The sequence below is a fragment of the Ochotona princeps genome, chromosome 26, assembly GCF_030435755.1.
Source record: "Ochotona princeps isolate mOchPri1 chromosome 26, mOchPri1.hap1, whole genome shotgun sequence".
Lineage (NCBI taxonomy): Eukaryota > Metazoa > Chordata > Mammalia > Lagomorpha > Ochotonidae > Ochotona > Ochotona princeps.
In genome coordinates this window covers 29,726,830-29,745,605 of record NC_080857.1, presented here as the reverse complement: position 1 = coordinate 29,745,605, position 18,776 = coordinate 29,726,830, and the positions used below count along the sequence as shown (strand labels likewise).

The following is an 18,776-nucleotide window of genomic DNA, read 5'->3' as shown; positions in this document are numbered from 1 at the left end:
GAATTCAAATATTAACACAGTGCATTTTCAGTGGAGCACTGTGATCTTTGAAAGTGTTTTTGCATTGATTTTTTTTTCTTCCTGTTACCATCCTCTCTCCCTGAACAGTACTGTCCACCCACATGTCGGATCTAGAAGCTGAAATGAGTAAGTCCTGCCTCTGTGAGTTCTATCTGCTGTATTTCACAAAGATCCCCACTCCTCTGCCAGCCACTGTGTCTGTGTCACCCAGTGCCCCTTTGGCCTGTTGCAGAAAGCTCTGCCCTGCCCAAGCTCCCGAGCTCCATCCAACTGCCATCCGGAACAGCCCCTCACAGCTCCTCCCAGGATGGAAACACCTCAAATGATGCTCTGCTGACAACAGCGAGGCCTAATGTGTTCTAGGCCTGGCCATATTCCTTTTCCCTTTCGCCCAGGGGGTTCTAGAGACTCGCTTGTCAGTCAGGTTTGCCATGCTGTTCCCTTGTATGCACTCAGCCTTCTCCGTCAAGTTGCCCGCACTGTAATACCCCAACACATGATGTCATTCAGAACCCAGTAACAGCAGCTGGCTCGGGGGCTGCCATGGCCAACTCTGTAGACAATATGCTAGAGGAGAAAAATTCCTGTATTGCAGGGTTATACAAAAGGTCTTCAGATAGTTCATTAAAAAGACAGTATGACAAACTGCATGCATTTCAAATATTTCTTGAGTCGAAATAAGTATATCTTTGAATTCCTTTCGTCCATGAACTTTCTGAAGTGCCCTAATACCTGTATTACTGTTGCCTAGGAATGCTAGTAGCCAGAAATAAAAACACACAGCTGGCGAGGGCTTCATAAATTACGGCCTGAACTCGAAACAAATGCGGAAAAAGTGAGGACTCTGACTTCTTGGCCTGGGTGTCTGTGATGGAATGTGAGACAGGTTGAGACGGAAGCAGGTTGAAGAACAAGATGTTACAGCGGGGGCTTCTGCGAGCCACACCGTCTTCCTTGCCCCTTCCTGGCTGCTGGCTCACCAGCGCTTCGAGAAAGAAGGAGAAACAGAATTACCCAAGGCGAAAAACCCACCCCCAACTGCTGCTTCTCTCTTCCTGCCTCTTCTCATTTTCCACCAAGAGCAAATATTACTTGGTAAGGCCAGCTGGCTCAGCCACAGCACTCCTGCCATCCCAGCACCTCTATCCCTGTTGGCACCACCCAAGGGTCACAGTAGGTATGTGTGTATGCGTGTATACATACACACGTGCACACCACACAAGTGTGCACACACTCATGGCCTTGTTCCTCAGCACCTGCCCAGGAAATAATTCCCAACTAAGTACACATAATGGAAAAAGCAGACCTGTGGAGGTAGCGTGGGCCCACAGTGCAGGGAATTTATTCAAAGTCTAACATATTAAAACTACTACTTACTTTGTAATGTACCCATTTGTGTATTTAAACATATTGCTTTTAATGGCTTACTCCTAAAGAAAGCTGACTTTGTCCAGTCTGGGCCTGGATGTCCCTGGTCCTCAGCTCGGTGTCTGCACCCCGTCCCAATTTGTAAACCTACGTGCACAAACAGAAAAATAGCTACTTTGAAGACACTGACTGTGCTTCTGAAGCAAGAAACTCTAAAAGTTCAAAAATAAATGCAAGTCAGGAGCTCTGTACCCCTTCCTCACTATTCTAGACTATTCTAGAACCCTCGAGAGTTTGGTTTCCAAAATGGCATGCGGTACTGTGCTCTCTCAATAGTCTTCCCCAGGGCCTTATCCTTTAAAACAGAGTTCCAGAGCCCAATGCAGTAGCCTAGACACTAAAGTCCTGGCCTTGCACACACCGGACTCCCATATGGGCACTGGTTCGTGTCCCAGCAGCCCCGCTTCCCATCCAGCTCACTGCCTGTAGTCTGGGAAAGCAGTCAAAGATAGCCCGAAGCCTTGGGATCCTGCACCCGCGTGGGAGACCCGAAAGAAGCTCCTGATTTCAGATCGGCACAGCACCAGCCGTGGCAGCCACTTGGCAAGTGAATCAGCGGACAGAAGATCTTTCTCTCTGTCTCTCCTCTCTGTATATCTGGCTTTTCCAATAAAAACAAATCTTAAAAATAAAAGAGTTCCAGAACCACTCTCAGGAAAAAGCTTTTTCTGATTCCGTTTTGCCTAGATGCTGGACGTGGCATCATGTACATATTCCTATCATGTTTCTCATCATTGCTGGTGCAGCCATTAGGTGTGGCAGTTCAGGCAGCGTTAGCAACGTCTCCATCCCATCTGGAAGTGCCTGGCTTTGAGTTTGTGTTTGCTTCCCAATCCAGCCTTCGCTCAAGTGTGCCCTTGGGAGCCACAGGTAATGTTCACCAGGGAGCCCAGGAGTGAGTCCCAGGTTCCCAGCTCCAGTCTTGGACCTGGTATTTCAGCCACTACCCAATCACGTGCCCCAAGGATAGAGTTTTTAAAAATGTTATATCCATAGCACTTATCACAAAATCCATCACATATATATGTGTGTATAATAATAAATAATTGGGCCCGGCGGCGTGGCCTAGCTGCTAAAGTCCTCACCTTGAACGCCCCGGGATCCCATATGGGCGCCGGTTCTAATCCCGGCAGCTCCACTTCCCATCCAGCTCCCTGCTTGTGGCCTGGGAGAGCAGTCGAGGATGGCCCAATGCATTGGGATCCTGCACCCACGTGGGAGACCCGGAAGAGGTTCCTGGTTCCCAGCATCGGATCGGTGCACACCGGCTGTTGAGGCTCACTTGGGGAACGAATCATTGGACGGAAGATCTTCCTCTCTGTCTCTCCTCCTCTCTGTATATCTGACTTTGTAATAAAAATAAATCTTAAAAATAATAATAATAATAATAATAAATAATTAGTCCCCATGGTTTTAGTATTGTCCCCAATTACCATGACATCAAAAATATTTTGTCGATTTATCATATTTTCAAGTATATAATGATTAATAATGCTTCTATTATATTCATCAAAGATATATTTTCTGAGTATACCCATAAAAACACTAACTGCAGTCTTTTTAAATGTCATAATACTTGCTTTTTAAGTTATATTTCGTTATATTACTTGCCATTTTAGTTTACTCACATGGACTCCTATGTTTTAGCTAGTCACAGGTTAAAGACTCCTAACCTGAAAATCTGAGATCCAAAATACTCAAAATTTGAAACTCCTTGAGTCCTGATACGATGTCAGAAGTGGAAAATTCCACACCAGAAAACTTTGTTTCAGGAACCAATTCATTAAAAATCCTGCATGAAATTATCTTCAAAGTATACATATGGGATTATATTAGTCAATATTTTGTTCAAATAAAATACCATCAAGGAGTTATTAGGAAGGAAAAAGCTTTGTTTCAACTGCCAGTTTTGGAGGTCTGCAGCCCAGGATCACAGCCCTGTAGCTGGCACCTGGTGAGGGTGATGGAGGATTACAGTGAGGCAGGAAGCCAAGAGACACAGGGAGCTCATTTCTCTGCCCTCTGGACTCTCTCTATAATGCTAACTTGATGTAATCATGGGTCTCCATCCCAGCAATGTAAGGCAGTAATATTTCCCAAAGCTCTGCCTTCACATACCATATTTGGGTGAAGCGTATAATTCATCAATAATGAATAAAAATGAACCTGTTAGCCACTAGGGCATAGGACTAAGAGGTTCAAACAGCTACGTGATTTAAGAAGCCAAATCCCACGCAAACCATCGCAAAGGTACACAATGAAACCCAAGTGAATTTCTTATCTAGACTTAAGCCCCACCCCAAGGTTATCTCCTATGTTTATGCCATTATTTTAAACCTGAAATCGTAAGCACCCCAGTCCCAAGAAGTTCAAAGAAAGGAAGTCAGCTTGCATTAAACAGGCGTATCCATCAGCTCCGGCAATTCGGCATTTGGCAGGGTGGTTCAGACGCCCACTTAAGGGCTTACTTTGAGTCCTGGCTCTGCTCCAGAATCCAGGTTCCTGCACACCCTGGTAGGCAGCAGGGGACACTCCAGGTTTTTGTGGTGGCCCAGCCTGAACTGTTTTGGGCATTTCAGGAGTGACCAAGTAGATAAAAGATGTCTATTTTCAGATAGATTAAACAATTAATGTTTCCAAGTATAAGTGTCAGCTCGGGCCCGGCGGCGTGGCCTAGCGGCTAAAGTCCTCGCCTTGAAAGCCCCGGGATCCCATACGGGCGCCGGTTCTAATCCCGGCAGCTCCACTTCCCATCCAGCTCCCTGCTTGTGGTCTGGAAAAGCAGTTGAGGACGGGCCAATGCATTGGGACCCTGCACCCATGTGGGAGACCCGGAAGAGGTTCCAGGTTCCCGGCTTCAGATCGGCGCGCACTGGCCCGCTGCGGCTCACTTGGGGAGTGAATCATCGGACGGAGCGGCTCACTTGGGGAGTGAATCATCGGACGGAAGATCTTCCTCTCTGTCTTTCCTCCTCTGTGTATATCTGGCTGTAACAAAATGAATAAATCTTTAAAAAAAAAAAATAAGTGTCAGCTCAAAGTCATTGCGCTGTCTAAAATGTTTCCTATTTTTGTTATAAAGTTCTGAACTAAAGGCACAATCAAGTTCATCTTCACATTTTAAAAGCTTCTCTGAAATCTGTCTGAAACACCTCTGCTTGAACCCCTGAAGTGATGGAAGGCACCCAACTTTATGTCCAGAACCCACATGCTTCTTCAGGTCGCCTGGAGAGATAGTGGCACATATAGGCAGGGCCCAGCAGCAAGCCAAGAGGGAACAGAGCACCCAGCTCTAGGGGCTGTCAGAAGGTGGACCCGGGCCCTGGGTTTGGTGCCAACATTGTTCTAAGACTTTCACTCAGGCCATGTTCAGTGAGGCACCTCAAATAATCTTTTTACCAGGCTTAAGTCCGCTTTCTTTTCTTGTCAGTTCCAGCTGATTTATAAAAATTGTCAAGATGTAAACTTCTGGCAAACACAGAAAACAAAATAGGCAATGCTATAGACAATGCATTGAGTCTGCTTTGCCAGCAATAGCTACAAATAAACAGATGGCCTGAACCTTATTGAGATTATATTTCACAGCATGAAAAACTTCCTAAGAACCAAAAGACTCAGTCAAGAGACTACTGGAACTCATAAGAAACTTTGGCAGAGTAGCAGGATACAAAATTAATGAACACAAATTGATGGCACTAGTGTATGCAAATAATTCCATGGCTGAGAAAGAAATTAAGTAGAGTCTCCTTTAAAATACAGGAGAGGAATCTTAAATACCTAGGAATTAAGCTAACTAAATATGTGAAAGACCTCTATGATGAAAATTATAAATCATTTTAAAAGGAAATAGAAGAAGACCTTGGAAAATGGAGAACCTTACCATGTTCTTGGATTGGCAGGATCAACATTAGCAAAATGGCCATATTACCAAAAGCAATATACAGATTCAAGGCAATCCCAATCAAAATCCCAACAGCATTCTTCTCAGACATAGAGCAGATAATACAAAAGTTTATCTGGAAGCACAAAAGACCACAAATAGCTAAAGCTATCCTGAAGAATAGAAATCAATCCGGGGGAATCACAATTCCAGACCTCAAGACATACTACAGAGCAGTGGTTATCAAAACAGTCTGGTACTGGTACAGAAACAGAGAAGAAGATCAGTGGATAGAAGAGAAACACCAGAAGGGAGCCCACACATGTATTGTCAACTAATCTTTGACAAGAAAACTGAAAACAATCCAGGTAAAAAGCCTGGTCTATTCAATAAATGCTGTTGGGACAACTGGATAGCAGCTTGCAGAATAAACAGGCAAGACCCACACCTGTCACGTTATACAAAAATCAGCTCTAAATGGTTCAAGGTCCTAAATCCACACCCACAAACCATCAAACTATTAAAAGAAAACATAGGAAGCACACTCCAAAATACAGGAACAGGGAAACACTTCTTAGAAAAGACGCCTAAAGCAAAGGCAATCAAATCCAAAATGAACAAATGGGACTACATCAAACTAAAAAGCTTCTGTACAGCAAAGGAAACAAATAACAAAGTGCAGAAGCAACCAAGAGAATGGGAGAAAAATTTTGCATACTACACAAGTGATAGGGGACTAATATCCAGGATCTACAAAGAGCTTCAGAAACCCAGGGACAGCAAGAAAAAAAAAAAAAAAAAAAAAAAAAAAAACCTCTAACAAAATGGGCAAAAGAAGCGAACAGACGTTTCTCAAAAGAATAGGTTCAAATGGCTAACAGACATATGAAAAGATGCTCAGGCTCCCTAGCCATAACAGAGATACGAATGAAAACCACGTTGAGGTACCACCTAACTCCTGTGAGACTGGCGTACATTCAGAACTCAACTAACAACACCTGCTGGCGTGGATGTGGGGAGAAAGGCACCCTCCTTCACTGCTGGTGGGAGTGTAGGCTAGTACAACCACTGTGGAAATCAGCATGGACAGTGCTTGGAAAATTACAAATAAACCTGCCATATGACCCAGCAATCCCGTTGCTAGGAATATACCCAAAAGAAGTGAAATCTGCATGTGAGAAGGGGATTTGTAATCCTATATTTACAGCAGCACAATCTACAATGGCAGACATGGACACAATCCAGATGTGAGTCCAAGGAAGAGTGGTTAAAGAAACTGTGGTACATCTACTCCAGGGAATATTATTCAGCTATTAAGAAGAATGAAATTATTCTATTTACAACCAGCTGGTCCCAACTAGAGACCATTATGCCCAGTGAAATGAGTCAATCACAAAAGAACAAATATCATATATTCTCTCTCATATAAGGAAGCCAACATGAAAAGTGTAACTCCAATAATCCAATCCATACTGTTTTTGTGATTGTTTGCTTTTTTGGCTGTATCCCATGTGTTTTGATGTTTTTATTTCAGTTTTATTTATTCCAAATAATCTCTTTTCTCAAGTTGAATTCATCACGTGCTCATGAATTATACGATGACATCATTTTTCCCAAGAGACTTCCATGTTTCCTTTTTGTCACTCATGTGTTGGTTACTAGGTGGCGTGTTATTTTTTTCAAGGTGCTATAATTCGTTGTTGATGTGGCTGTGGCTGGTGGGAGCCTGGGCAGGGATGCCCAGGACTTTCTTAGCAACAAGCCGAATGAAATCAAACAGCAGCCAGAGCCAGGCCCGGGGGCTGGAATGTTCTTTCCTAAAGCTGGGGCTTTTCCAAAGGCCTCACATCAACTTGCTTTAAACAGAGAACACACAGCTCAGGGTTTTCCCTCGGATATAAAGGATTATTTATATACTTTCCCCTTCTGCACCACTAGCCCTGCAATTTGCAAATGTGCTGTTTGGATAGCAGAATGAGAGAGTTAAGTGGTTTCTCATTTACCATCCTCACATATTAAAAAAAATGTCGCTGTGCCTTGGCTGAGAGACAGGGATAGGAAATACACACAAGTGACAAGAGTAAACAGTGATTTGATACCTGAAGCTGGGCGGATCGGCAGGCATTTGCTAAGTCTCACCATCTACCTTTGGAGATTAGCGTTGTGACTTAATGGCCTGTTGAACATGTAGTGGAGGAGTGAACCATCATTTGGCTAACCTGAGTAGAGGTGGCAAATCATTTACATAACTCTGCTTCCAACAGTATTTATTGAAACTACATCTTGCCTGAAGTATTGATGTAGTCAACCAAGAATCTGGGCTTCCACCTGTCCGTTCACACACACGGATGTGTCGGTGCCTCTGTTGGGACTGTGTCGACTTATTTCTTTTCGTCTAATAGATAGGGCTTATATCACTAAGGGTAATTTGTATTCTCTCTAATAAAAGATCAGGTATGGAAGTCTTGGAATCTCATACTTTTTTTCACTTTTTCTTTGAATACATAATGTGGTCTTCATGTCATGCTTGGATTGTAGCACATTTTCAAAAGCTTTCCAAGTTCATGGAATCGAAGGCTCCTCAGCCTTGAGAAGTGGGGTTTGGATCTTTTGGAACCGACCCAGTTGCCCCAAGGTGAGACAGAAGCATTTAACAGCTGGGCTAAATGCCCTTTCCCTATAGGTATTCTTGAAATTAATGAAACAGCAATTATGGAATACAGACTTTTCTCCCAACTCAGATGGCTCTTTCTTATATTGCTATTTTGCTTATATTTGATTTTTCTTTTATATTTGCATTTCTTGAATCATTTTCATACCTTTTGTACAGAAGAGTGTGAGTAGAAAGAACTTAATGTTTGTTGAAAGAATAATTGCATCAGTCAATGAGATTTTAGGGAACCACAAAATGACTGCCTCTATGTAAATGGTGAACTCATGAGAGTATGTAGAATCACGTATTTCTCTTTAACACTTGGAGTTGTCTCATTCCTCCGTCTATAAAAGGCTTCTCACACATCCCAGAATTTCTGTGCAAAATAGTTCTGTGAGTGTATTTTCCTGCACAGAGATCCCAAAAGCTGTCATCAGATTTTGCAGGTCTATAATCATGCAGGGATTTTTTTAAAAAAGAATCTGCTTGATATATTGTATCATAACCCCTCTATTACAGAACGACTAGCCCAACTCTGTTAACATGCTTCTGTCACTACTGCAGGAGCTCACCTGGGCTTGCATGTTCTACCCTAGGATGGACACGGAGCCCTAAGCCATTCTCCGTAAGTCCTGGTTGAGCATGGCTCCACGGGCCAGCTATACAAACATCCCCAGTTCTTGTCCCACTTAACAACCTCCCCTAACTAGAGGTCTTCAGACAGAGAGTACACGGCAAATGTGAATGATGAAAAGACTATGCATGAATTTCAAAACTTTTTGTGCCATAATAGTATTACCATTACAATCCATTTTCTAGGAGCTTTGGGGGGATCCTCTCATATTTTTAGGCAGGTGGCCTAATACATCTTATCTTCTCTTGTGCCAGCTGCAAATCCTTAGTTCTTTATAACGGAGTATTTACTCTCATTTCTACCCTGGCACTCAGTCCTACCAGGACTTTTGAGCAGCCCTTGGCACATGGCCCAATCCTCCCAGGGCCAAGTTCAGCTCTCTTAATGCTTTGCAGGTCATCTTTTCTTAGGCAGATCAATACTTCATCATCTTGGGAGTAGCTGGTTCCCCTCTGACTTAAAGTGAGTTTACAGTAAGCTAAAACCCCTAAGTTTTATCCCCTATTTTGCAGTTCATTTGGAGATCCTACTGCAAGATTTTACAGCTAGTCCTTTCAAATTCCCACTTACCAAATGGAACCAACTGTGCCTTTACCATGAGGATCTCAAGAATCCCAGTTCTATCAACCCATTCTGTAGCCACTGTCCCCGCTATCTCCAGATTGGAGAAATTAACGCCATGTCAAACATGTGGCTTGTATAAAGAGCTGTATCATTTCTGTATCTTCATTTCTCTGCACAGAAACTTAGAAGCACGGACTCCACGTCTAGAATCCAAGACTCAAATTCTGGTGCCCCTTCTTCTAAGCTGTGTGATCTTAGACAAATTACTTCAATTTCTCTAAGTGTTTGCTGCACACATAATCTAGCATGAACGTGAATATGCCAGGAGAATTCAAAAGGCTTGTGAAAACGGAATTAAAAGGTGAGTTGGAGACAGGCAGGTGGCACAGCCACCAAGACACTGCTTGAGATGCCCACATCTCATACCTGAGCACCTAGCTTTTAGTCCTGGCTCCCCACTTTAATGTGGCTTCGTGCTAATGTGTACCCTGGGAGGCAGCTGCATACCTATGGCCAACAGATTTAGCCCTGGCCAGTAGGCGGCTGGAGCTGGCTTTCACTGTGACACCCTTCTTGTAAGAGAAGCAACCTGTTCCAATTTCACTCCCCCATACCTGAGACAGCTCCCTGTACTTCCTGCCCTTGCACCGCACTGCAGAATCAGAACAGATCCCATCTGCTGTGCTCCCTCTCTGCGGCTGCCCTGCAAGCACGCCTCAGCCTAGCTCCACTCACAGAGCGCTCACTGGGCAGCTGCAGCAGTGCAGCAGGGCCCACTCCCATCACACTGCTCCTGGTAAAAATGTCTTCCAGCATGCATTGCCAGAAACCCGCTTCTACCACTCTTGCACTACCCTGTTCCACTCCCATTCTCCCTGCTGTTCAGCTGAGGTCCAGCTAAGCCCAACAAATATTTTACATTGAAGCATTCAAGGGTTGGGCGCTTGGCCTAGCACTTCAGATGCACACACGCGCCCCTCTCCCTCGTTCCTCTCCTGTCTATTCCTCCATCACTTTCCTTTGCCAAATAAATACATGCATGCCATCTTTTCAAATGAATAAAGAGACCCTCTCCCAACCTAGGGCTCAGGTAGGTAGCATTGTTCTTTCCTTGATCTCTGTTCTCCTGCTTCAGCATCTGACACTGTTGACCAGCCCTTTCCAGATAGAGGAACATAGTCACTTGCCACTTGCATTACCTCTCACGTTCCCTCACTTTATTCTCACAGAAGCTTTGTGAAATGGCCAGATCTTACACAGTGCTGTACCCACGCTATCGATTAAGAAACTGGTCCACAGAAGCAGTCAAAAGATTTGCCCATCTTGGCGAGGCAGTAGGTGCCAAAGTCAAGAGTCAGTGTGTCCTATTTCTAACCCAGGGCATCTTCAAGACCATGTCATTTTGATTTCCATGGATCTGTAATAACTATGGCAGTTACCCTGTACAGACCTGTGTACTATACCCACAAATTCTGGAATCTGAGCTTCAGGGAAGTGATTTGCTTGAAACCACTCTGCTAGCAAAGAGAGCAGGTGCCCAGGTTCTGTCCTTGGCTCTCTGCTCTTTACAATCGTTCCAAAAAGTATGTATTTCTATCACTTCTGTTCTAATTTTTTAACTTGATGTCAACAACCCTCTTTTCCTTTCCAAAACCCACTCCTTCAGAGTTGCCTAGTAGAGACTCCCACTCAAGTGGCTTGTTGCTGTTTCAAACCCACATAACTTCAGATGAATTCATTACCATCACTTCCTACCCAGTTCCCTGACCCACCCTCTATATGCCAACATCCAACCGTGGCTGGCAAGCATCCAGCCCCTCACCCTTCCTCTGCCATCCGTCAGTCCCAGAGTTCTAGAGAGTTCACCAGGAAGCTTTGTACCTTTCTTCCCACAGATACCCCACTTTACTCCTTCAGTTGCTAATTCAAGACCTTGAAACTGATGCCACTGGGCTCAGTCTCTTCAGCAAAATACTGCAGATTCCAGAGTCATCCCCACAAGATGACAACCCCCGCACTGGCTGACCAATCTTTCTTAACACAGGCACCTCTTTGGCTAAGCCTGCAGAGACCCCAGGGGTCTCCAGCCCCTCAGTCTGTCTCCTTCCTGCCTGGCTGGGCAGGTGAAGTCCCGTCATCATTCCCAACTCTCCCTGCATCCAATGCCTCTCTGCTCCTGGCTGCACGTTCCTACTCCAACTCTTCCTTCCAAGTTCATTGTCTTCCACCTGTTCCAGCTGATCAGGAACTTTGGAGCACATACATTCCTGCTGCTGCACACAGAGTTTGTGCCACCTGACCCAAGCACCCTGCTGCACTCGGACCTGAGTGGTCTGTCCTGTGTCCCCCACATCTCCCAACAAGACAGTAAGAAGCTTAGAGCAAATGAGACTACAGCTCAGCATACTCCTCTATTCCTTAAGGCTCCTAGGAAAACACCCAGCACAAGTAAGCAACTCATAGTACCTACATGCATTTGGAAGGCTTGCTTCCCTAGGCAGAGGCTGGTGGGTCACCCCACGTGATCTTGGAAAAGAATCTACAGAAAGCAGTCAAAGACACCCAGGACGACTTGAAAAATGCATGCCAATGGTAGACCTGGTATGGGTTTTTATTCCTAAGCTGTCAATTACTTGAACCATAATTCATGTACACACATTTTCTTTCATCTGAAAGTTGCTTTAAAAAATGAATGAGATTCACTTAAATGAAACAAAATTATATATGTTCTGAAGGCTTATGAGCTACTCACAAACTCTCCACATTCAGGAAGCAAGAATTTCATCTGTTAACGGGACTTAAAACAATCTCACACAGTAGATGAATTAGAAAATGCATTTGGGGATTGGACGTGGACGTGAGAATGCAGAACTGTTCTAGCTAAAAACGTAATTCATTAGGCAACTCAGCAAACATGGCTTCACAATGAATAATCTTCCATAAATATTCAGATGGGGAGGAAAAAAAATAAAGAATCATCTGATGCTTTTAGCATTACAGAATTATTTAATGCGTTCCTCAAACATTTTAGAATATGCTGAATATTTATGGAACTGGATCCAGTACTAACAAATGAAGATTGTTCAGGAAAAGATTCTTGCAGATAGCCGTGTAACATATTTACGTTAATAGCCTTGATTTGGGCAAAATTGTAGGGTTCTTAAGCAGCAAGTTTGTTAAATTTTCTTGACGATGGAGGAAAGAATTTAAACAAGATCATACTTCTGTGGGGAGTGCATTTTAAATCATTATTTATGGGTTAACTGGTTTTTGTGATAAACACCCTTGCTGGTTTCAGTCCTGCCCTGTGAAATCGACTGGATCAAGAATTCTTCCTTGGACTGGGAGTTGCGCACAGTAGCCAGAATGTTCCCTGGCAGGGAATGGTGCGGGGAGGTGGTGTGCAGACTTTGTGGCACAACAAGTTAAGCCACTGCCTACCATATCACCATCCCATGTGGGCAATGGTTCATGTCGCAGTTGCTCCACTTTTGATCCAGCTCCCTGCTACTGGCATGGGCAAGTAGCCAAAGACAGCCCAAGTGCTTGGGCGCCTGTACAAAGTTATTTCTATGAAGACGCACACACACACACACACACACACACACACACACACATCCCACACAAGACAAACCACAATTGATTTTATTTTCCAAAGCTATATACTTTGAGCAAGTTGTGTTCACATTTACCCTATGTTGACCTCAAAAGGCTGATTCATACCCTTGTGTCCACTAGAGTTACATTATAATATCCTCCCAGTCAAGCTTTCAGCAATGGCTTGGGAGAGAGGAGAATCAAAAATGACACCCAAATGACAATATGGAACCGGAAGGTCCCATGTTCTAGGCAACTGAGACCTTGCTTTGCAGCAAAGATCCTTCCACAAAGGAGGCATTCAAGGAAGGCTTCCTGGGTTGCACTGGTCTGTGACCTGGGATAGTTTCACCCTCTGTAATCCACACTGTCCAGGATACAGAGTACAATCAGCATGACAGTGAACAGCGCTGCCCCACACCCTCAGGACAGGAAAGAGGCGCACAGCTCAGCAAAGCCACGGGACAGAAAAGTCTACAACATATCGAGGGGAGGCAAGCAGGTGGGCTTCTTGGAACAAGTGCAGGAAGGGACAGTTACACTGAAAGCCTTGGTAATATTTACTAATTAATGCATTTTTAAGGAATTTAAGAGTTTCTAAATTTGAATGTAACCTAATTTGAATTCCCTATACTGAAAGACATTAAGCTGCACTTACTGCCTGAAATGTGACTGATGGCATTCAGATAAAAAAATTGCATTAGGTTTCCAGATTGTTTTATTTTTCCTTCATAGTCTTTAAAGGATTGTAAAACAAAACATGGGGTTCCTTCCCACTTCAACAGAACTGCAGCTTCTCAGAAGATGAAAGAAAACAGGAGACTGAAATTTCACCTTCCCTGGGTTAGGGATGTGGTACAACAGGCTAAGTCACTGGCCTGCAGGGCTTCCATCCCAGAAGGGGCCCATCCAAGTCCCTGTTATGCCATTCCCAAGCCACTGTTAAAGTATCTGGGAAAATGGCAGAAGATCTGGCACCCGTATATGACCCGGAAGCTTCTGGCTTGCACCTGCTCCAGTCCTTACTGTTTCAGCCATTTGGGTAGTAACTAACAGACAAAAGGTCTCTTTCTCCCCCCTCTGTAACTCTGCCTTTCAAATAAGTAAATAAATTTTTTGAAAAAGAGAAGAAGAAGGAGAAGAAGAGGAGGAGGAGGAAGGGGAAGAAGAAAGTTAGAAAGTTCACCTTCCCAATAGGGGCTAATTGAAAATGACTCCAGGGCCCGGCGGCGCGGCCTAGCGGCTAAGGTCCTCGTCTTGAACGCCCCAGGATCCCATATGGACGCTGGTTCTAATCCCGGCAGCTCCACTTCCCATCCAGCTCCCTGCTTGTGGCCTGGGAAAGCAGTCGAGGACGGCCCAAGGCTTTGGGACCCTGCACCCGCGTGGGAGAACCCGGAGGAGGTTCCTCGTTCCCGGTATCGGATCAGCACAGCACCGGCCCATTGCGGCTCACTTGGGGAGTGAAACATCGGATGGAAGATCTTCCTCTCTGTCTCTCCTCCTCTCTGTATATCCGGCTTTCCAATAATAATAAAATCTTAAAAAAAAAAAAAAAAAAAAAGAAAGGTAGGTTTAAAAAAAAAAAAAGAAAATGACTCCAAAACAAAAAAAAGCCCACACATCCATCAAACATTGAAGACTCAATTCAGTCCCCAAATGGATTTCAGCAGATGGTTGATACTATGTCCTAGTTCTCTAAACATATTACACGCAACAGGAAAAAAAAAATGCAAGATATGTACAAACTTTCTGAAGAGTTCAGCCTTGCAGTCCGAACATCCACATCAGAGGAGCTAGCTTTGGCTCCTGACAGCAGGAGATGGCGTTGTTGGGCTCCCAGCACCCATACGGGGACAAGGACTGAGTTCTCACTCCCTGCTTGGGCCGCAGCTTTGGCCTGCCCTCAGCGGGCGTTTGCAGACTGAACCTGATTATGGAAATACTCTTTTTCTGTGCAAGTTTTCCAATAAACAAATAGATTCTTTTTAATTTAAAGTTATTTCACAATAGAGTAAGAATAGCTTCTCTGGGAGCAGCAGCATCACATTGAATATCTGAAAAACACAAATTTACGAGAACTGTAGTCCAAGAAAGAAAACTGGGGGAAAAAAAAACTTCTTTGCAGTTACCTAGAATTTTGAGTCAAATTATCTATGTCAAGATTGGCAAAATAAATCAATGGAACTGATTTCTCCTGCCCACTCTCCTTTCTGATCATTCTGCTTTTCACACAAGAAGCCGTCTATGAGTTAATTTTACTATTTCTTTTTATTCAAGTGATCTATTTTAAAGTCTTTCTTTAAAAAACAAAGGGCCATTCTTCTACCCTTCTGTTACTGTATGCTCCTTTTGAATAGTTTCCAGGAATAAAATAACATTACTGGATGATAGCAGTTTTCATGGGTAACAACTCCAACATGTTGCAGGCTCCGAATGGTGTTAAATGTTCCCTTGGCAATAGACATCTTTGTACATGCCCAGGGCGGATTTTAGGCATGAGAAACTGTAGCTTCAGAGGACACAGGGCTGCCTCGTGTTGAGAATACCTGCCCATCACAAATCAGACAGAAAGCAAGAAGACAGGGGAGTCTTCCCTCGCCATTTCAATGCTGTTTAATGTGTATTCATTCCAGGGTACTCCTGAGAAATATTTTAGGAAATATTTTGGGGGCACTTTAACTATCATGAACATATAAAAATGAACAACAGAATTTCTGTCCAGATGGTACGATTGGTGGTGCTTTTCAGAAACGCGGGTTTAAAAAAAAAAAAATACTGTCTTACATGTTAACATTCCCTGTGAAAAAGAAGCAATCTCTTTACAGTACATCCCAGTCAACATCTAAGTCACTTCTGAGTTTTAAAGAGCAAAATTCTTTTAGGAAAAGGACACAGAAAAGAGGCTTTCTGTGAACCAGGAACTAGAACCTTCCAAGGCACTGAACCTGCTAGAAGCTTGGCCTGGCTTTCCACGTCCCAGTCATCACCAGATGGAAGATCTTCCTCTCTGCCTCTCCTCCTCTCTGTATATCTGACTTTGCAATAAAAATAAAATAAATCTTTAAAAAATAATAATAAAACACAGCTGTCTGTAAGCCCAGTGAAGCAACATTCTAAAACACGCAGCTGAGCAGGTCACCTGGCAGGCCTCCTCTGGATACTGTCTCTGGTACAACTGGTTTGCTTACGACAATAAAATTGCCAAATTATCGGACAAAGAAGCTGAGCTCAATCTTATTTAGAGTTTTCAAAATGTATATATTCACTTCTATATCATTTATTGCATCCAGATCGGTTATAGCAACTCATAAGAAACACGGATTTAAGCCAGCCGGTCAAATAAGAATATGAGTAATCCCTTCATGTGGCATCAACAAACTTAAAAAATTGTGTAACTATGCAAAATCCATTTTGCTTTCGCCTCCATTCACTTTCCTCCCGCCAAAACACAGTATACTCTTTGTTTCTATTACTGCATTTGAGGCTTAGAACAGAAAATTTCTAATTTCACTCAACAAAGCACAACATGGTTATATTTGAAATGATGAACCCAGAGCTGTTTACCACGGGCACCACAAACAACCCATTGCATATTTCACATTTTCTAGAGTACATTTTTAATGTTTTCACCACAAAATAAAAAGAAACCAATGTGACCCCATAAATGTATGTGATCTAAGCATTTTTATATAGCAACTGACTTTAGTGGACAGCATATCACCAATTCCCGGCCACTTTGCTTGCTCTGCCCAGTTCCGCGCATCTTGCTGATAATCATAGGAGGTAGGAGGTGGCCAATGTCTGCCAAGAACTGGCTTTGATTACCGTGAATAAATGCGCTGCACCACAGCCACCCTCAACAAGGAATGGGCAAACCAGCTCCCCGGCTCTGAGGAGTTTACTTTCTGTTCAAGCAGAAGTTGGGAGGCCTGGCAGCCTTTTCCGCCTGAAACTGTTTCCCACTCCAGGGACACATAACTCACACAGGACCCACGGGTTTTACAAGGACTCCTCCTTTCCCTTTTTCTTTCTTCTTTCTGCTGCTCCACCTCAGTGTCTTTCTCTTATAATTATTTGAGTTAATTTTTTTTTCTACGCGGTTTTCACTTTTTCACGTCCCTTCCTAATACTGACCATTGTATTCAACGCACTCTCCAAACCTCCTTTCTCCAAGCTCAGACCAAGTACTGGACCAGAATTAACTATTAAGAGTTCACTCCACAGAATCCTTTACTGCGGTGTTGGCCTAGACCAAGGGTTCCCCTAAACCCGTCGCCAGTCCAGCTCCTTCCCCTCCTCAGGAACTCCCTGCACCCGGGCCTTCCAACACACAGGGCCCGAACTATGCAAAACTCTCACTTCCCCCACCGTGGAGCTGCTGGGGGGTGGGGGGCGCAGCATCCCACAACATCCACTGGCTCGCCCCGGGAACCGCCAGGCGAGCTGGCTCGGGCCAAGGTGCACCAGGACCCAGGCTCCCGCTGGGCACCTGCGTGCTCAGGCTCCGAAGGGGAAGCTGGACGCAGGGAGAGCGAGCCTAGTTTCCAAACGCCCGGGAGTGTACGGACCGCAGGCAAACCGCGCCTGGACCTCCACCGGCACGCAAGCCCGTAGACCCACAACAAGGCCCCTGGCATCTCAGGGTTCCAAGTTCCAGTGCTCCCTGCCAGGCGGGGGCGTTGGAGCAGCTTGGAAGGGAAGTTCCCGGGCGGCAGGGGGTGGAAGGGAAGGCTCACGGGGGCTGTCCCTGCGATGTAGGGCACGCACTCCCTTGGACATGCCTGCTGCGAGGGGACAGGTGGAAGCTAGGGGTTCCAGAGGGACCGGGGTGGGGCGATTCGCGGAGGAAAGCGCCGGGGAGACTTGAAGCCAGTCTCCACCCCGCGCGCACCGCCACCGGTGCGCGCGCCGTCCCCAACCCTCCCTGGAGAAGCTCTCAGGCGGCCAAGCAGCCCCTAGCCCCGACAGGAGCGAGAAACTTGCATCCCGGCGCACCAGTGGCCAGGACGCTGCTGCTGACCAAGGAGGACAATTGGTAAAGTGGAAAACATAAGCATGCCGAGGAAAGAAAAGCATCAGAGGCATCCGGTCTGCCCCGGAGCCTTCGGTAAAGATAATCTCGCTGTTGCTCCCAACCGGCTCCTGCTGACCGTGACCTGAGGCAAGGTGGGGCTGGTGCTGGTGCTCCAGGCGGAGCGCTGGGAAGGCGTGGGGAAGCCTGGGGCCCCTTAGAGGCCTGGGGGCTACCGCGCCCGCCTTACCTGTGGATGCAGTTTCCATAGCAACGGGCGGCGGCCGGGCGGGGCCCGATCCCGGATCCCGAGGCCCGACTCCGGCGCCCAAGCCCCGGCCGGCCTCTCCTGCCTGCTGCTTTGGCTTGTCCTCAGTCGGCGTCACCGCCTCGTCCTCTCCCTCTCCCCAGTCGCCAGACCACTGGAACCCCGGACTGGCCGGCTGCAGCAGCTGATCCTGAGGGTCCGGCGGTGCGGCCATAGCGCTGCTCGGCGGCTCGGCGAGGCCGCGGTGCGGTGCTGTGTGGTGCGGGGCTGCGCGCGCGGGGCTGCCGCCGCCACCGCCGAAACTCCGGGCTCTGCGAGGCTGCGGGTCTCAACGCCGCTGCCGCCGCAACTCGAGCCGCCGCCCGCCTGCCGCGCTTCCCGCCTCGGCTCCTCCTCCTCCCCCTCCTCTTCCTCCGGGGCCGTCGCCCCCGCCTGCGCTCCTCCTCCCTCCCGGCTCGCCGCTGCTGGTGCTTCGCAGGCGCGCCCCAGCCCGTTATTACGCAGGTGAAAATGGCCTGCTGGGTCCGCGTCCTCCCCGGCCCACCTGCAGGTTCCGACCGGGGGTGGGTCAGAGGATCCTCAGGTAGAGTAAGCAACCCTCCTCCCCACACTCCCAGCTGAGACGTGACTGACGGCAGGGTAGGCCGTTCCAGCTCCTGAACCTAGCCTGGGGGACCTGAGACCCGAGGCCCAAGATGGGATGCTGGAAAGTTGGGG

At 46.0% G+C, this 18,776-nt stretch overlaps 1 protein-coding gene across 2 annotated transcripts in view; it reads right to left on the bottom strand.

Moving 5' to 3' along the window:
- RTN1 (reticulon 1) overlaps window positions 1–18,465 on the bottom strand; it is a 187,830-nt gene extending 169,365 nt beyond the window's left edge. Inside the window, exon 1 of one of the 2 annotated variants that reach the window (XM_058655541.1) lies at window positions 18,042–18,465. In XM_058655541.1, coding sequence (XP_058511524.1) covers window positions 18,042–18,273 — 232 coding nt within the window. In that variant the 5' untranslated portion in view covers window positions 18,274–18,465. The remainder of the gene's footprint in view (window positions 1–18,041) is intronic. The other variant, XM_058655540.1, reaches the window with a different exon arrangement.
- Between the last annotated feature and the right edge of the window lie 311 nt (window positions 18,466–18,776).